This window comes from Mycena indigotica, assembly GCF_014461135.1.
Source record: "Mycena indigotica strain 171206Taipei chromosome Unknown Mind.scaff0003, whole genome shotgun sequence".
Lineage (NCBI taxonomy): Eukaryota > Fungi > Basidiomycota > Agaricomycetes > Agaricales > Mycenaceae > Mycena > Mycena indigotica.
The window spans coordinates 1,329,461-1,345,852 of NW_023503002.1; the positions used below are offsets into that span (position 1 = coordinate 1,329,461).

Below are 16,392 nucleotides of genomic sequence, written 5' to 3' on the forward strand. Positions count from 1 at the left end.
ACATATTCGTCTTTTTTTCGCGGTATAGACCGGGTTTTTTTTTTTTCAAATAGGCAACATACCCCTTGCTTAACTTGACTAATCCCTCGAAAAACTACTTCAATCAGCTCAACTCAGAACCCGCCCTATCGACCTCCGAGTCTTCCTCGGGCACATTAATATGAGCCTGCACGGCTTGTCGCGCTCGGGTCTCCATGACCTCCCCTGTAATCGATGCATCAGATCCCACCGCAAGCGTGGCCTCTCCGCGCCGCCACATGCGCTGCTGGGCAAAACCCTGTTCGATCATCGCCTGGCCATGGATCGCGATTAGATAACGATAAGATTAGATAAACAGGATGACCTGGATGCCGTCGATGACGTGCCAGCCGTGGGCGTCTGCGAGCTTGTAGAGTGTCGTGTGGAGGGGCTTGTAGGGCATTTCGAGGAAGAGGCGGCGGGTCGGGTATGGGAGGGCGGAAGAGGGTGTTGATACGGGGAGGTAGGGTGTTGTGAGGACAGCGGAGACAGTCGTGTAGACCATGCGCTCTTCGTAAGTTTGGGGTGGGATACTTGCTGTGTTTCTGATCAGGTTTATCAGAGGGACTAGAAGGAAAACGCACGAATGCATCCCACAACCATCAACAACCGTGCTTTCCCCTCGCCCACAAGGTGCTCCTCTACGTCTTGCGGGTCGCGAAGATGCACAAAATGCTCGCGTAAATGCGACATCGAGTCGATGACTAACCGGACCTCGTCCTCATCGCGGTTGACAAGGAATATCCTTGAGAGACCGAGTAGCGACAATGCCTGGGCTGCGGAGCGTGTCGTTGCGCCACCACCAATGACAAGCCCCGCTAGCGGTGGACCATTAGTATTCAGAAACCGTGCAGTGTCGTTAGAGGGGATTGCCAGGCTGGGAAATTGCGCCCTCAGCGCGCCAAGCAGCGCGTTTCGGACACCCAAGACTTGTGTTTGTTGGGCTCTATCATATAAAATGACAACAGATGGGCGCAACTGTCTGTGTTCTGCCCGACGAGTCTGCCGCCCACCTTCACGATGGTGTTGCACGCATTGGTCAGCGCTGCCTCAGGCGCCAGACTATCCAGAAAGGGGATGATGTCGGCTTTCAGCGGCATTGTCACTCTGCAAAATAGTATGAGCTTGGAAAGTCGAGGGGAACAACACTCACGCAGCCCCACCACACTCATCGCCCCGGATCACTCGTACCATTTCCTCCGTCACCTTGCTCGTCGACCAGAGCGTGAATGTCTTTTGGGTGGTCCCACCCTCAAGCGCATGGAAGCAGTGGTTATGCAGCATCGGCGCGCTCGAGTGCGCGATTGGGAAGCCGAACAAGTAGAACTTGGAACCGGTGCTTGTCATGGTGTGAACCAAGTCCGAATACGGCCCCGTGACGCGTTAAAAATTTCTCACAATTCATGGCGCGCAGCCTGCGTTATATAATTCACCTTCCAACTTCATGACGCAGGTAAATTTATGTAGCTGCATACGTAATACATACTTCAACAACTTGAAGCAAGTGAAATCCTTCACCAAAGCCTTTCTTCCTGGCTAATGATAGTCTTGTTTTTATTCAATCAGACAGCTTCTCGGGGGGCCTGGCTTTCCCCCGCCTCAGAACCCGCTTGGATGTCGACACTATACCGCCCCTGTTGCCGGTCGAAATACCCCATGTTCCACAGCTCCCAAACTTGCTGCACTATGTGTGGATCGAGCGGGTCGCGCGCACTGAGGCTGGCGGTCTCCACGCCGTCGTCCCCCATTCGCCCGCTCCACGCCGACAATAAGGCCTATTTCCAAGTCAACACACGCAACGAAAATACTGATAAAACGGCACCACCTGCTCGAAACGGGCCCTATTGTCCTTATCTAAAGTTAAACCCGACTCGGAATTCCTTTGCTCGTCATCAGCGACCACCATGCCATTTAAAGTCTGGTCAGTCGCATGTCCGTTGCTCGAGCGGTTGAGCAGATTCCCTCCAAGTCCGAGGCTATTGTTGCCCAGCAATGCATTTGGATTCTGTATGGGGGGCTCTTGAGTGTGTGGTTCTTGAAGAACGATGGCCTCTGGTAGAGAGCGTGATGCAGAGCGTGATGACAGTGCTGATGGTGATGATGGACGCGTCTCGAGTCGTGACACACTACTCGACAACGACGACCGTAAACTGTGGGGAGTAGCAGGTCTGGGTGGGGGTCTGGGTGGATATGGCGCCATGGATGGGTAATATGGCATGGGTGGATATGGCACATATGGGTTATAGAACGGCGCTGGAAAAACCGGAGGTGCCTGCAGTGGCTGGGGCAGCAATTCCAGGTCTTCCTTGATGGACTCCATCCAAGCACGGTCCATCGCATCGCCGTAGTGTTGGAACTCACGGACAATGAGGCCAAAATATAAAATCCCAAATGCCATCACACACGTCAACGCAAGGCGCACGCCAAGCGCAGCGCGGGGGGAGAGTGTGGGCAGGGCGTCTTGCGAGGAGCCGCTTAGCCAGATAAACGACATGATCGAGGCCAGAAATGTGACAATAGACCATGCAAGCCAGGTCAGCGGCTACAGTATCTCTTGATCAGAAAACAGCACTTTTTTTTTCGCGGAAAAGTACCATTGCAAGCATGATCCACGCGTTCCACCAAATGTTCACGGTATCGTTGTTGCTTTCGAGGGCCTTGAGATGACGTCAGCAGGACGAAATGGATAAAAAAAAAAAAACCTGAGCAAGCGCAGCGGCTTTGTGCATTTTACGCATAGTTCCGAACCTGGTGATATACATACAGCCATATAACAAGCTGAACAGGGAGCACATCAACGAAAACAGCGCTGTCGTACGGGTGATCGGGTGCCCAGCACTGTCGATTTGCAGCAGCGTCAATATGGCCCTAAAACCTTCTGTGAGACGGGGGGAAGATTGATCATGAACACGGTCCATACGACATGAGGAGCACGCTGACCACGTTAAAGGTCTTCCACTCACGTATCAACGAATCGATAAAGTTCTCCCAGGAAGCACGCAGATGAAGCAAAGAACTGGGCAATGGCGTTGGATCGTAGTCCGCCCACGTAAAAATCTCGTTCGGTCTCTTCCATTGAGTCGCTCTAGCACGTGCCATGCGACGTATATCTGGTTTGCTGGTTTGCGCATCTTCGAAGATTCGGGCGACGCGGGAGAAGTACAAAGAAGGGATGCGCAAAAAGATGGCATAACCATAGAATTTCTCCAACCCGTCCGTCACAATTTCGAACTCGTTTGCAATATCGCCGAGTAGTCCTGCCAGTTGATCAGATATGCGACCTTTTCTTGTTGGCGTGGTCACTGGATGTGGTAAAATGGCAAATAACGTTGCGGAAGAGGCGGCTGGGCTGCTGAGCGAAGTGGATCGACGATTGGTATAAGATTGAGATTCAGAGATAACTGGTATCGGGCTTGTGGGATGAGAACTTGGTGGAATGTCAACGGAAGAAGTTGACAACCTTGATCTACTCGTCGAACTGAAAGACCTGCTTGATGGAAGCGGTATGTGAGCAGGGTCGATTGGAAAAGGCGTATCTTCGCTTGGAATCGAGACTGTATGAGTCAGCGGTGAAGGGATGAGAAAAGGAGTCGGGCTGAATTGGACCGCCGGCTGTAAATCTTCTCGAGCCACCCGTTTCCGGCGTCTGCGGCTTGGCCGATCGAAAGGATTGGCAGGGACCACTAGCGGCTCTGAGTTGTGCTCGCTGTAGCTCGCTTGACTCGCCCAAGGAGAGCTGGGGACATTCCAAGGCAAGCTCTGGTGTTGGATGGGCCTGCTACTGGCCTGCTCATGATCAGCTGTCGATGCCTCTTGGGCAAGGTTGTCTGGTTCTTGCTCGACGCTGGGCTGGAGTGCGCCTACGGGCTCGACCATCGATTACGCTGTTTATGAGCGAGGTGCGCGATAAAGAGTGCCCACAGCACTGCCGCGAGTGTCAAACAGATCTATCTTCTCGAGCGCTAACTTTGCATTCCAGCCTGAATTACAAGCGCGGCTTGCGACCAGTATGCGCGGCCTGCAGAGTGGCGCAAAAGCCGTGTTCCCATTGCGCAAGTGGAGACTCCTCCTGGAAGAGGGAGGAGGACAGGTTCAAGTTCGTTTGATGTGACATCACTCGTTGCGTTGTTCACACGCACACACGCACACAATACTGCATTTTTTTTTTAGCAGTACACAGCATTGGGATCTTGCTCCCGAGTGACACCAACCACGAGACTGGCAGGCAGGGACCACGGTAAGTCACTACCAAAGCTTTGAAATTGACAGTGGACCGGCCGGATTGCGAGGTTTCTTTGTTTGCCTTTTAACTTGGAGTCGATTGGATTCTAGTGATCCCTCAAGGGTGAAGCGAACATTGCTGACCGTCTCAATGAAAAGATAAAACTACATTGCATTTATTCCTCGCCAACAGTATTATTACAACACAAACGGCGCAGCCGCGCGCCGCACAAACCGCTTCGCGACAAACCCACACCCGGTCTTGCCCGCCTGAGTTTGCGCACCAACACCAGAGCAAATTCCAGATGGGCCAGCGCAGCAGCCAGAGGCACAGTCCTTTGCTGACAAGCACTGGCCGCCAATGAACTGTGTCCCCGCGCCATTTCCAACGTTCTTGGCACCTGCGGGGTCGAAAGGTGGGCCGCCCTTGTTGGCCGGTGGGGCAGCTGCAGCTGGTGGGGCAGCTGCTGGTGGCGGTGCAGCGGCGGGTGGGGGTGCTGCTGCCGCTCCTCCTCCACCACCAAATCCACAGCCAGTTTTACCAGCCTGAGTCTGTGCGCCAACACCGGAGCAAATCCCAGAGGGACCAGCGCAACACCCAGAAGCGCAGTCAGCTGCAGAAAGACACTGCCCACCAATGAACTGTTTGCCCGCGCCATTTCCGACGTTTTTGGCACCTGCGGGGTCGAATGGCGGGCCGCCTTTGCTTGCCGTGGCCGGTGGCGCTGCTGCTGGTGGCGGTGCAGCTGCTGGTGGCGCGGCTGCTCCGCCTCCACCACCACCGAATCCACAACCAGTTTTGCCCGCTTGTGTTTGGGCGCCAACACCGGAGCAGATGCCCGATGGGCCAGCACAGCAGCCAGACCCGCAATCAGCTGCAGAGAGACACTGGCCACCGATAAACTGCTTGCCCTGGCCGTTGCCGACATTCTTTGCGCCAGCGGGGTCGAAAGGGGGGCCACCGTTGGCCTGGGCGGAGACATAAGTCGCGAATGCGAGGAGGGACACGACAGTGAGTGATTTCATGATGTGAGGGGGGAAAGAGCACCGGGCTCGAGAGAGAGTGTGAAAAGAGAGAGAGAGAGGGAGAGAAGAAGCAAGCCTAATGGCCTGTCATGTCCTCGGCTCTTTATATATACCCACCCACCGATGCGCAACCACCGTCGATCAACATTCAACAAAGATCGCCCTATTCATCTTTTAACCCTTGTTCGCTTCGTCGATTCCGTCCCGCAAACAGCCTTTCACTCAAAGCCGGCCCAAGCCATCCTTTACTTTGCCTCCATAGTTAGCACAAGCAACTCCACTTGGGCTTGCCAAGCTACCCCGTCCCATTCGACTCCTTTGCCGTCACGTCATCGCCTCTTTGCTGTCGCTCGAGGCTGCGCCTAGCCATACTGCGTAACACTGTTGGTTGTACAACTAGTTGTGCAAGTATCACGGACACTGTACACACGCATCACTGCACCCGGCGCTGTTCCCAACAACCCCACCATATGCGCACCACACGAATCGGACCAAGGTCCTAAATTAACCTTACCCGACACGCGCCCACGTGACTACAATTTCCTCTTTTTCTTCCGTTTACTCACTGCAGTCTGTCTCCGCCTCCCCTCGCCCCCAAGGCCCCCATCCTCGAGCCACCAGCCCCACGGCAGCGGCTCGCCACTCCCGCCGATGGACTGGATATCTACAACATACTGCAGATCCGTGGGAACAGCGGTCGCAAGTCGATAGATCGAGGGCTGGAGCACGACTTCCAGCTTCCGCGGACGGAAGTACCGCGTGTTCCACAGGTCAACGAACTCCTGCACCACTTGCGGGTCGGGAGGCGAGAGCGGGGTCTCCACATATTCAGGCGCGTCTGTCTGCAGCCGTATACGGCTGGTCCACGCACTTGTTATGTCCTAGAAGAATGTAAACCAGCTTCAATTGTACTTTGTTCTCACCTGCACAAAACGGACCCGATCGTCCGTGTCCAGCCTCAAGAAACCCCCATCATCCTCGCTCATCCAGTCTTCGACGGCCCTGACACCGCGATCCAGATGCATGATCGAATGCCGGAAGTTCAAGCCGCGATACGACTCGTCTTGCAGGTCGCTGACCGGTTTCAAGAACGCATCGGGCAGCGCTGTCAATGGTAGATCACTCTGCAGTACCTCCTTGAAGTACGGTGGTAATCGTATTCCACCCGGAACGACGGGCGGAACAAGGTCGTCTGTCTCTGAATCGTCCATACCCAGAGGTGGTGGTGGTGGCGCGGGTGTCATTGGCGGTGATCGTTCAAGCGGAGGCGTTATCGGGTCATAATATGGGTTGGGAGGGCGGGTATTTTCCCACGCCCTCTGCTGGGGAGGAGCGGCATTCGCAGTCGACACCCAGTTCCGCGCCAACGCAAGGTCTTCCATCACGGACTTCATCCAAGCACGGTCCATCGCATCGCCGTACCGCTGGAACTCGCGCACGATAAGAACAAAGTATATAATCCCGAACGCCATCACACAGGTCAGCGCGAGTCGAACTCCGAGTGCACCACGAAGGGAAAGCGTCGGAATAGAATCTTGCGACGAGCCGGTGAGCCAGATGAACGACATAATCGAGGCCAGAAACGTGATGATCGACCACGCAAGCCAGGTCAACGGCTATCTCCTCATAAGAAAAACATGTCCATCCACCAAATCAGAGACCCACCATGGCAAGCATGATCCAAACATTCCACCAGATGTTGACAGATTCACCATTCCCTTCCACAGCTTGCGCCAAACTCGCGGCTTTATGCATTTTGCGCATCGTTCCGAATCGGATGATGTACATGCAGCCATATAACAGGCTGAAAAGAGCACAAATCAGAGAGAAAAACGCCGTTGTCCGCGTAATTGGGTGAGCAGCACTTTCAATCTGCAACAGCGTCAATATGGCCCTAAAATGATTCTGTCAGCCGATAATCATAATCATAAAAAATAATTCGTACGACATGAGCAGCACGCTGACCACATTCAACGTCTTCCACTCGCGCATCAATGAATCGATAAAACTCTCCCAAGACGCACGGAGATGCAGCAAAGAATTAGGCAGCGGAGTTGGGTCATAGTCTGCCCAAGCAAGGATCTCGTTTGGTTGCTTCCACTGGGACGACCTCGCACGTGCCATGCGATGGATGTCCGGTTTGCTAGTCCGCGCGTCTTCGAAGATTCGAGCAACACGCGAGAAATATAACGACGGGATCCGCAAGAAGATAGCATAGCCGTAAAACTTTTCTAGGCCATCTTCCAAAATCCTCAGCTCGCTGAGACTGTCGCTGAGCGCTTCAGTGAGTTGTTCGAAAATATGCATCTTTTTCGATGGTGTAGTCACTGGAATCGGAAGGGTTGACACGGAGGTGGCAGGTGAGCCCTTGAACGGAGTAACTGGCAATGCTGTGGGTCCATTCGAGACGACCATCGGAAGATTCGGTCCGGAAGGCACAAAACCCAATGGTAAATCGAAGGTCGGCGCTGTTGCCTGATTGACAATAGGTCGAATGTCGATTGGAAAAACTTTCACAGAGCTTGCGCTACTTGTTGTGGAAGTTGCACTGCTGGTTGTGGAAATTTCGCTACTCGTATCGCTTGCAGGCAGAGGTATGTCTGCAGGATCAATTTCAGTCGGAACCGTGGTCGCAGGAGTTAATGGCGGGGGGATGAAAACAGGAGTCTGCTGGAAATGGACTGTCGGTTGTGGATTCGCCACCGCTTCCTCGACAGCTTCGGCCTTTTGTTTTCGATGTTTGCGTGTCGGTCGATCGAAAGGGTTGGTAGCAACCATTAATGGCTCTAAGCTGTGGTCGTCGGCTAGGTCCATTGAAGTTGGTGGATAGTTTGCCCTCTGTGATAGGATGGGACCTGAAGCCATGGTGCTCCCTGGGGTCGCCCAAGGGTTCAATTCCGAGGGAGGTAATGGTACTGGTATGATTGCTGGAGCATTTGAGTACCGAGGGATGCTATTCCAACCAGGCGATTGACGAGGAGTTGGTGCCAATCCATTCCCCCATGGACTCTGAGACTGTGATACCCAATTAGAGCTCCGAGTTGTTTGATAGTCACCCGAGTGCTGGGGCGTGGTTGAAAACGCATTCGTTGACGGGTCATGAGCTCGGCTGCCCCACGAAGAAGCCTGTGTTGCAAGAGGATAGCTGGGGGATTGGTGGGGAGTATTTGACCACGGGTTCTGGGCTGGTGACCCCCAAGAGGATGCACTAGTCGCTTGAGAAAGCCATGGAGAGGTCCGAATGCCCCAAGGAGACCCTTGAGCACCCCCCGGCGAGTTTTGAACCTGTATAATCCCTTGCCCTACGCCCGACGCGTCTTTTGGATAGGATTCGTTAGGTGTAGTTTCGTTCCTGTTGGCCTCCGACATCGATTAGCCTGCTTGAGAGTTAACGAAGAACCGAAAAAGGCACTGCCGCCAGCGCTAAACATACCTCAATAGCCGATGCATATCAGAGGCTGTTAGCGAAGATATAAGCGAAGCTGTTAACTGGTCAGAGCAGCCTACAGTATGAGCCCATGCTGAACGGACACACCCATTACTGAGAATTGAGCAAGAAATCGAGATGGAAAGAAGCCTGAGCGTGACGTTGGTCTATTGATTATGTAATCGAGCAGTTTTTCTGCTCGCAGCTCAACGTCTTGTTTCGCGTGCGCCATAGAGGGCATTTGTCACTCAGCAAGTCGTTCACTGTCACGGAACACAAAACTATGTTCCACCGCTATTCCGGAAGAAGTGTCCCCTTCTCATTCCGTGCCCGTCCCGAAATGACCAAGCAATGAATTACTTATACTACACCGTGGTGATGCTCAAAAAATAATTTACGACTATGGGGTCTCCAGATAACAGTGCAACCATGCGGGGCACAAAGTTCTGGATAGACTTTACCGAGTTTGACCCAGAACGACCCGTCAATCTTCCACCCACCACCAAATGGCTTATTCTTTCTGGGCCCCTCTTTTTGCAACTCGTCGTCGCCTCCACCGCCTCAGGCTATGCGCTTGGGTTCCCCAGCATGATGGTATATACTTCCTCCTCATTCGCCTTGATATTGATGGTATATTTCAGCGCGACACCCATTGCTCACAATTCCAAGCCACACTAGGGCTGGGGATATTCTGCCTTGGCTTCGCTGTCGTTCCGCTGTTCACGTCACCTCTCAGCGAGATGTGTGGACGAAAGCCGCTATATCTGGTCTCCGCGGCGGGCTGTGTGCTCGCTCATCTCATGGCAGCATTGTTTGTTTCTTCTCCTCGTTCTGCTTTCGCTCAACGACTTAGAGCAAAAAACGGACCCACCATCATCGTCGCTCGAATGCTTCAAGGCGCATTTGGCGGAGGGACAACCATCGTTGGCGGTTCAATTGCTGGTTGGTGCCTATTTTTCAGCGAACCGCTCGTTGTCCCTGACATCATTGGTAGACCTTTGGCATCCCCAAGAGTGTGTTCCATTCCTTGCAAGTCAAATTGATCTCATATCCTAGCAGCCGAGGTCTTCCGATGTCCATATTCACAGTCACCGCTCTAGCCAGCAACGGCTTGGGGCCATTGTTCTCCGGTTGGGTTGAACAGAACCCGCGTCTTGAATGGCGTTGGATTCAGTACATCCATATGATGTGAGTATAGCTCCTGATCCAGGAAATTAAACTGAAAACACAAGCCTCTCAGCTCTGTGCGGAATATTGTTCCTCGTGACAATGCGCGAAACACGATCATCTGTTTTACTTTCGCGGCGTGCCGAGAAGATTCGCAAGGAAACGGGCGACAATCGCTATATAGCCTGTGGAGAAGAGCGTAGTCTACGAACCTTGATCTACATTTCATGCACGCGTCCTATTTGTCAGTGTCTTTTCTTTGGAACAGAATCATCGTAATGACCAGCAGCTAATAGACCTTCTTGTCAAAGAGCCTGTTGTCGCAAGCTTCAGCGTCAGCATCTTCCTCTCGATTCAAAATTCCCCTCTCACAAAGTACAGATATGGATCAGCTTCGTTTGGGGAGTTTACTACATTCTCCTGGCGTATGTATTCCTCTCTGAGCAAATAATGGGTTGCTAATATGGTCCCTTAGATCGACCCCAAACATTCTGCGAAACATCCACCATTTCTCTTCTGGCCTCGTTGGAACAGCATATTTGTCGTTAATGTGTGCAGATGATGCTATATTGGTCATGGCTTGGGTGCTGACTTAACAAGTTTCGGTGTTGTGTTAGGTTTCCTTGCTTCCATCTTCCAGGATCGACTCTACCGGTGCGCTCTTCGGTTCTGTAGGCACTCCATCTAATTAGCTTCCAGACAACGAGTTGCCAAACGTGGCCCAGAAGCACGACTGTACTTTGCTTGCGCATCAGCAACCGTATTCCCCGTTGGAATGGGCATTTTCGCGGCTGCCTGTAACACGTCCCATGTTGTTCCTTGGATAGTCATGGCCATAGGAATTGCTGTGCGTGGATTCATCTTCTTTCAGCTGTCTTCAACTCAATATTTGCGCACCAGATCTGCGTCTGGGCCGTCTTTGGCGTTTACGTATCCATTTACGCTTACCTCACGGACTGGTGGGTCGTCTTGATGGTTCTCCTTTTTCATTCTCAATGTTATTCCAGCTACGGCCCATTTGCTTCTTCGGCACTTGCAGCGCAATCTTTACTCCGTCTGTCTTCCTTTCCTCTGACCAGCTGGTATTAAATTTCAGAAAACAAACAGGCAATACTGCGGCGGCAGTTTTCCCGCTCTTCGTCGAGCATATGTTCCGAATCCTTTCTTACCTCAAAGCAAACGCAATATTTGCCGCTATATCCATCCTGCTCGTCCCAATACCCTATGTCGGTGAGGTGCTTATGCAAGTTCATAACTCAAATTGTCTTGACAGGTACTGTTGTTCTATGGCTATCGGATTCGCGCGAAGAGCAAGTTTTCAAAAGCGGTCATGAGCTCAGACAGAGAAGACGTCGTAGAGACCGTCACAACGCAGGTGGGACAGGAAACCCAAGTTGGAGTATAGGTAATCAAGTACTTAGCCAGTGCTGCGTGCAGCTTGAACTGGGCAGCTCCATAACGCGTTCAAACACGCCGCTGCCTAGTTCAGGCATGTGTAGTCAAACTTTCAAATAATTAGCACTAGGTCTACTCATACACTCTATTGGTACCACCTCTCCCTTAAACGCTTCCTCCTCACCATCGGCCGCGTTATGGCAATGCCCAGGCCCAAACCAAAGACCGTTAACACCAACTGGGCCTTATTGAAGCTCTTGCTGAGAACATCGAATGTGCTTGATGGCGCAACCCGTGTGAAAAACAAATCGAGACCATAGGAAAACACAAGTGATGTGGATTCCAATAAGGCCGGCGCGGTAATGATGTTGCGGACGCGCGCCACTTCATATTGGTGAGATATTGTGCGCCGCGGGTCATCCGGCATGAGCAGTTCATAGGGAAGTAGGTGCTCTTCTTGCTGCTCCTCAGCGGTAGGCTTGCGGTCTTTTGGTCGGCGTGGATTGAGCATCCTGCGCGGAATTTCGTGAACTTTGTTGTTCTGTGTAGCCACGATGACATTTTTGGTGGTTATTCCGAATTTGGTCGATGTCGTCGTCATTGCGGTCACCTGGTGGGGGTAGATGTACGACTGCTCTAATGGCTCGACCTGCAGAAGGTCTTCAGAAAACGCAGACATATCGGAGCTAAGAAACCGAAAGACGTCAGCAACGATCGGCGCAGAATTATCAGAAAAAACAAACCTGCGCGTTTTCTCGTCCAAGCCTCCCTCGTACAGTTCGACCGTTACAATCTTCCAAGTCTTGGTCTGGCCCGTTCCCATGCCCTCCCCGTCGTAATAATGATAAACTAACCAGTTCTCTGTAAACGTTGCCTGGACATCACAAACCGCCTCTCCGTTTGCGGGGAGTGCAACAGAATATAACACGCTGCCTTTGACTCCATCCACAACGTACAGTCCACATCCTGGCTCAGGGGCTGTGTCGGTGCTTTGGGTGAGCACCACAAACATCCGCGGGTTGAGGTACTTGTATAGTGTTGTTCGATTGCCGAGGACCTTGCCATACGACACCACTGGTCCAACTTGAGGTCGGATCAGCCGCGTTACTATCTCACCGCGGGGAAGATTCAAGCCCCACGTTCGATAGGCAAGGTATTTGTCCGAAAGCTTTTCGTCGAGCTTCAGGCCATGACCAACGACTCGTGGACCATCTTGGAAACTCTGCAGGAATGGCAAGAACATCTTCGATGCAACTTTGGCAACAAGTTTGTCGCTTGCTTCAGTGGCCGGGTAGGGATTGACCTAACGAATAATTCAACGAAAGCTTTGACAGCGACTGGCACGCATACTTGGAAATATTCATCGATTAGGAGAATGACGTCGGAACTTGGGAGTGGAAATGCTGCTACAAGTGGTCCACGGATGAGGTCTTCTCCTTGTAAAAGTTGTTCGGTATCCTTTTCGACAGGAGTAATTGACTGGCCAGTCAGAGGATCGATTCTGAAAACTACAGTATCAACGAGGCCCTTCCAATGGTTGGATTAGCGTAAATAGCAGGATAACGAAGCGGCTTACGTTATCTGCCTTCCTCAGCGCAACAATCACAGCATCCTTCTTTTCTCCCTCACCGCTCAAAACAAATATCTTGAGTGGTTGTACCGAGCCACCGACATCTGCACCGGCCCAGCCAAGCCCGAAAACTCGAGTCCAAATGATCGCTCCATTCGCAGTGTCGATGCCAAATGCAGAGCCGTATGCAGTTGCCACAACGAGAACTTGCCGGAAGCCATACGAATCCCGGATGAGAGGTGCATCGACCGTAGTCGCTACAGCATCTTCTACTCCACCCACGAAACGTTGAGCAAAAGCAGCAGCATATGCGGGAAAGTCCTATCCTCAAAGCAATCGTATAAGCAGACTCAGAAGCTGAGTGAAAGTCAAGAACCTTAGTGTCAGAGATCTGTCGCAGAAGGCGAGAAATAAACGATTCGTTTGCAGCGACGTGGGCAATACGTTCAGGAAGGGGCAGCTCGACCAAGGCAGCTACATCAATGCTTGCAAGGCCTTCTTCACGAGTCCAAAGAAGCTGTTCATTGTCCCATAGCTGGATAGAACCGGTAGAAGTCGTGATTGCCAGTCTCGTCCTGTCAATACCAAGCTGACTAGTGTTAGAACGAAACGAGAAGTCGTAACCACACAGACTGCTTACATGTGTGACAGTCCCTTGTCGGTGCGGATTGACCAGGAACGTGGATTGGACAAGATTTTGAGCTGGGCTATAAATTTCGACGCGGGTCCTCTGTGAAAAGTGTAAGATGCTTTTATGAATAGCCTGGTAAAAAAAAAAAAAACTTACGCTATCTATCGTGGTCCACAAGCGCGCGATGAAAGCGTTGCCCTGATTGTCCAAACCACCCGAAAAGATTGACTGTGGTCCGTCATTGGCAGGGAATGTATGGACTGCCTCGATGACGCCGCCCTCCTTCACTTTCAACACTTTAGCGTCTCCGTTTGCTAAAACCCCCACAAAGAGACCCTGCTTCTGGAGATCTACATCGACGACGGCCATCCACTTGAGTTCCTTCTCCACTCGTATTGACGATTGCAACGACGGGATCAGTTGCAAGAATTCAAGACTCTGCACGACAGGCTCGATCCAGACAGCCAAGTCAGCCACTACTATGAAAGATGAGATACGTGGCGCCAAGTGTTTGAATGCTGTCTGAATGGTCGAGCCTGTTTGCGGGTCGATTGACGCGAGATGAAGGCCGAAGGTGTCGGTATTGTGTCCAACAGCGAAAAGAGATGCGTCCGTATGCACAAGTTTCGAATATGGGCCCCTGTATTTTCCAGTCAGTAAACTAACGTGAAGCATCGTATAATAACGCGCACTGGTTTTCTGGAGCATCCCAGATCCATTCGCCCTCTCCAACGCGAGTGATACTGCGAGAGTTCAACACGAACTTGTTTTGGGCAACATCTATACCAGTCGGGCTGCCTTCCGGAGTTTTCAGCCTCTGCTCTCGTGTTATCGCACCGGTGCTTGTCTCGAATATCCGTAATGTAGAGCCCCCTACGCCAGAAAGCGCTGCCACGAAGTCACTGTCAACGCGGACATTCACGAGTCCGTCTGCCTGGTCAAACACGTATCTCCATACTACAAAGCGCGTCAGTCAATACCAGAGACAAATAGAGCAGGCGAACCAATTGAACCGTCAGACGTATTCAGCGCGGCAAGAACGTTGCTTGCGGTTGGAACGACAATGACAGATTCACTGCCTACGTGGTGAAAGACGGGCGGGGCAAGGGGCTTGCCCACAAGCCGTGTGTGCCAGTCTATGACCCCGACATCTGCCTCTTGGATGGCCAGAGACAGTGGGCCGCAGAGCAGCACCACAAAAAGGAAGAGGAACATCAAAATGGTACACGTCACGTAATCAGTCATCAGGGCCAAAGTTCAAAATCGTAATAATTCAGTCCGCGCGACCACAGTGCTACATAACGCAGAAGGCAACCTGAAGCCATCGACCTTGGCTTTATTCCCTACACTGTTGTGTCCGACTGCTTTCCAACGGCCAACCTTGCTGCCTCCATACTCTTCTTTCGTGCTTCTGTGGCTTCTGCAACTGTAACAAGCGTGAAGTCCTGTTTGAGAACCTTGTGGCTGGTCGCATTCCTGAAACCACGTTGACGTGTGATTTCTACATCATTCTCGGTTGTGGTCTCCTTCAAATGCGCTATCGATTCAGTCGTTTGGCTGGAGGCGCAAGCTGCATGGACGCACAACAACGAGACTTGATTTGACCCCAAACACGACATCACTATACAAATAGGGATCTCCCTTGAAGTAAAGAGCAGTGACCAGTTTCTCGTATCCATCAGCCTGTGGGTTCGGTAAATTTCTGAGAGACTCTCCTGAAAGCCAACCTGGAGCATCATATGTAGATGCGCGGGACGGAAAACATGTCGCCCCAGAGCCTGTACCAGCCCTCCAACCGGACCATCGCTTGGAATGGGATACGAGACAGGGCTAAGCATGAGTGAGTCATCATAGATGATTCTTTGTTGGTCGTACACAACTGCACGGAAGCTGAATTCGCCTTTGTTTGTAGTTGTGACTTGTCCTCGACAGTCTGGGCCACCACGTTGGGAATACTAAACTCGTCGCTTAGATTAGATATAGAAAAGCGGTAAACCAACTTGATTGTCGTATAACCCATTGCCGTCTGTCTCCCAAGTATCGATGAGAACATTGGGAATGGGGTTGCCTTCCATGTCTAGAACTCGTCCTTCGACCCACATGTAGTCGCCTTTGCCTTCGGAAGCAATGCTTTCACCATTCTCGACTGATGATTCAACCGTTAAAGCACAAACAATGGAAGGAGATCGACAGACAGTGCAGAGCGTCGTCAGTGAAGAATGGACCGAGAACCGTGGCTTCCGTCGCACCAGGAGGCTTTGCGTGATTCATGTCATCAACAAGACTTGAGACTCCAAGGGTATCAGAGAGCAGAATGAACTCTACAACGACAGATCAAGATGCTGGAAATATCTTGGAAAGTTATGCTGACCTTGGCGGATGTCAGTACATTTTTGACCAGTCTTGGTGAGGAATTCCAAAGCAGTCCTGTTCTCGTGAACAGGTGAACCCAAGTAATAAGAGTTCAACCTACATCCATTCTTCGGTAGTCAACGAAGTCTCGCGCACGAAATCGTGAAGGTGGTCAATCTCCGAAACAAATGGGATTTTCCATCGTCATTTCGGGCATACTACCCACCAGATGCTTGAATATGAACTTCAACCGTTCGTTTTGGCCTGGAAAAGGCTTAGACAAGTAGCCTGTAAGCTAGGAACGAACAGTTTTGGTTCATAACGTGCACATTCTCAGTGATAGTCTCCGCCGTCATGTCGAGGGTTTTCGGCAGTTTGGTCAGGTCAATTCCATGGTTGTGTGCAAGTGTTGCGGCACGAAGCATCGACTCCTCCGGGACATTGGCGTTGGACATGGTGGTAAGCAGAGAGCGAGAACCGGAGCATTATCATGAGACGAGTTAGAACTGTGACTACTATATTTAGCCATGGTTTTACCAGGAGCACCCACGCTAACTACAAATTACGAATGGTTAACTACGATAC

General features: G+C 51.8%; 7 protein-coding genes across 7 annotated transcripts; 1 reads left to right on the top strand and 6 right to left on the bottom strand.

The window, feature by feature from the left end:
* Positions 1–103: 103 nt before the first annotated feature.
* MIND_00310600 (Pentafunctional arom polypeptide) lies at positions 104–1,365 on the bottom strand (the record flags this gene model as incomplete). The annotated part of the gene is made up of 5 exons (XM_037359963.1): positions 104–292; positions 344–555; positions 603–947; positions 998–1,125; positions 1,172–1,365. 5 exons carry the CDS (start codon positions 1,363–1,365, stop codon positions 104–106), a joined length of 1,068 nt encoding a protein of 355 aa, XP_037222848.1.
* A 215-nt stretch (positions 1,366–1,580) lies between these two features.
* Positions 1,581–3,894, bottom strand: MIND_00310700 (uncharacterized protein; the record flags this gene model as incomplete). Its single annotated transcript, XM_037359964.1, has 5 exons — positions 1,581–1,793; positions 1,844–2,560; positions 2,613–2,675; positions 2,721–2,886; positions 2,939–3,894. 5 exons carry the CDS (start codon positions 3,892–3,894, stop codon positions 1,581–1,583), a joined length of 2,115 nt encoding a protein of 704 aa, XP_037222849.1.
* A 543-nt stretch (positions 3,895–4,437) lies between these two features.
* On the bottom strand, positions 4,438–5,265 carry MIND_00310800 (uncharacterized protein; the record flags this gene model as incomplete). The annotated part of the gene is made up of 1 exon (XM_037359965.1): positions 4,438–5,265. One exon carries the CDS (start codon positions 5,263–5,265, stop codon positions 4,438–4,440), a length of 828 nt encoding a protein of 275 aa, XP_037222850.1.
* A 533-nt stretch (positions 5,266–5,798) lies between these two features.
* On the bottom strand, positions 5,799–8,634 carry MIND_00310900 (uncharacterized protein; the record flags this gene model as incomplete). Its single annotated transcript, XM_037359966.1, has 4 exons — positions 5,799–6,146; positions 6,189–6,881; positions 6,931–7,159; positions 7,211–8,634. The coding sequence occupies 4 exons, from the start codon at positions 8,632–8,634 to the stop codon at positions 5,799–5,801; spliced, it is 2,694 nt and encodes an 897-aa protein (XP_037222851.1).
* Positions 8,635–9,094: 460 nt separating this feature from the next.
* Positions 9,095–11,264, top strand: MIND_00311000 (MFS domain-containing protein; the record flags this gene model as incomplete). The annotated part of the gene is made up of 14 exons (XM_037359967.1): positions 9,095–9,286; positions 9,334–9,634; positions 9,687–9,705; positions 9,752–9,880; positions 9,925–10,103; positions 10,156–10,193; positions 10,241–10,284; positions 10,335–10,409; positions 10,460–10,513; positions 10,559–10,706; positions 10,760–10,818; positions 10,867–10,913; positions 10,967–11,094; positions 11,133–11,264. The coding sequence occupies 14 exons, from the start codon at positions 9,095–9,097 to the stop codon at positions 11,262–11,264; spliced, it is 1,545 nt and encodes a 514-aa protein (XP_037222852.1).
* Positions 11,265–11,344: 80 nt separating this feature from the next.
* MIND_00311100 (uncharacterized protein) lies at positions 11,345–14,670 on the bottom strand (the record flags this gene model as incomplete). Its single annotated transcript, XM_037359968.1, has 10 exons — positions 11,345–11,363; positions 11,413–11,940; positions 11,998–12,557; positions 12,605–12,781; positions 12,831–13,145; positions 13,201–13,413; positions 13,465–13,554; positions 13,612–14,095; positions 14,148–14,412; positions 14,460–14,670. 10 exons carry the CDS (start codon positions 14,668–14,670, stop codon positions 11,345–11,347), a joined length of 2,862 nt encoding a protein of 953 aa, XP_037222853.1.
* A 313-nt stretch (positions 14,671–14,983) lies between these two features.
* MIND_00311200 (Intradiol RING-cleavage dioxygenase) lies at positions 14,984–16,262 on the bottom strand (the record flags this gene model as incomplete). Its single annotated transcript, XM_037359969.1, has 10 exons — positions 14,984–14,992; positions 15,040–15,138; positions 15,183–15,285; positions 15,331–15,410; positions 15,456–15,601; positions 15,651–15,776; positions 15,827–15,882; positions 15,929–15,984; positions 16,034–16,071; positions 16,115–16,262. The coding sequence occupies 10 exons, from the start codon at positions 16,260–16,262 to the stop codon at positions 14,984–14,986; spliced, it is 861 nt and encodes a 286-aa protein (XP_037222854.1).
* Between the last annotated feature and the right edge of the window lie 130 nt (positions 16,263–16,392).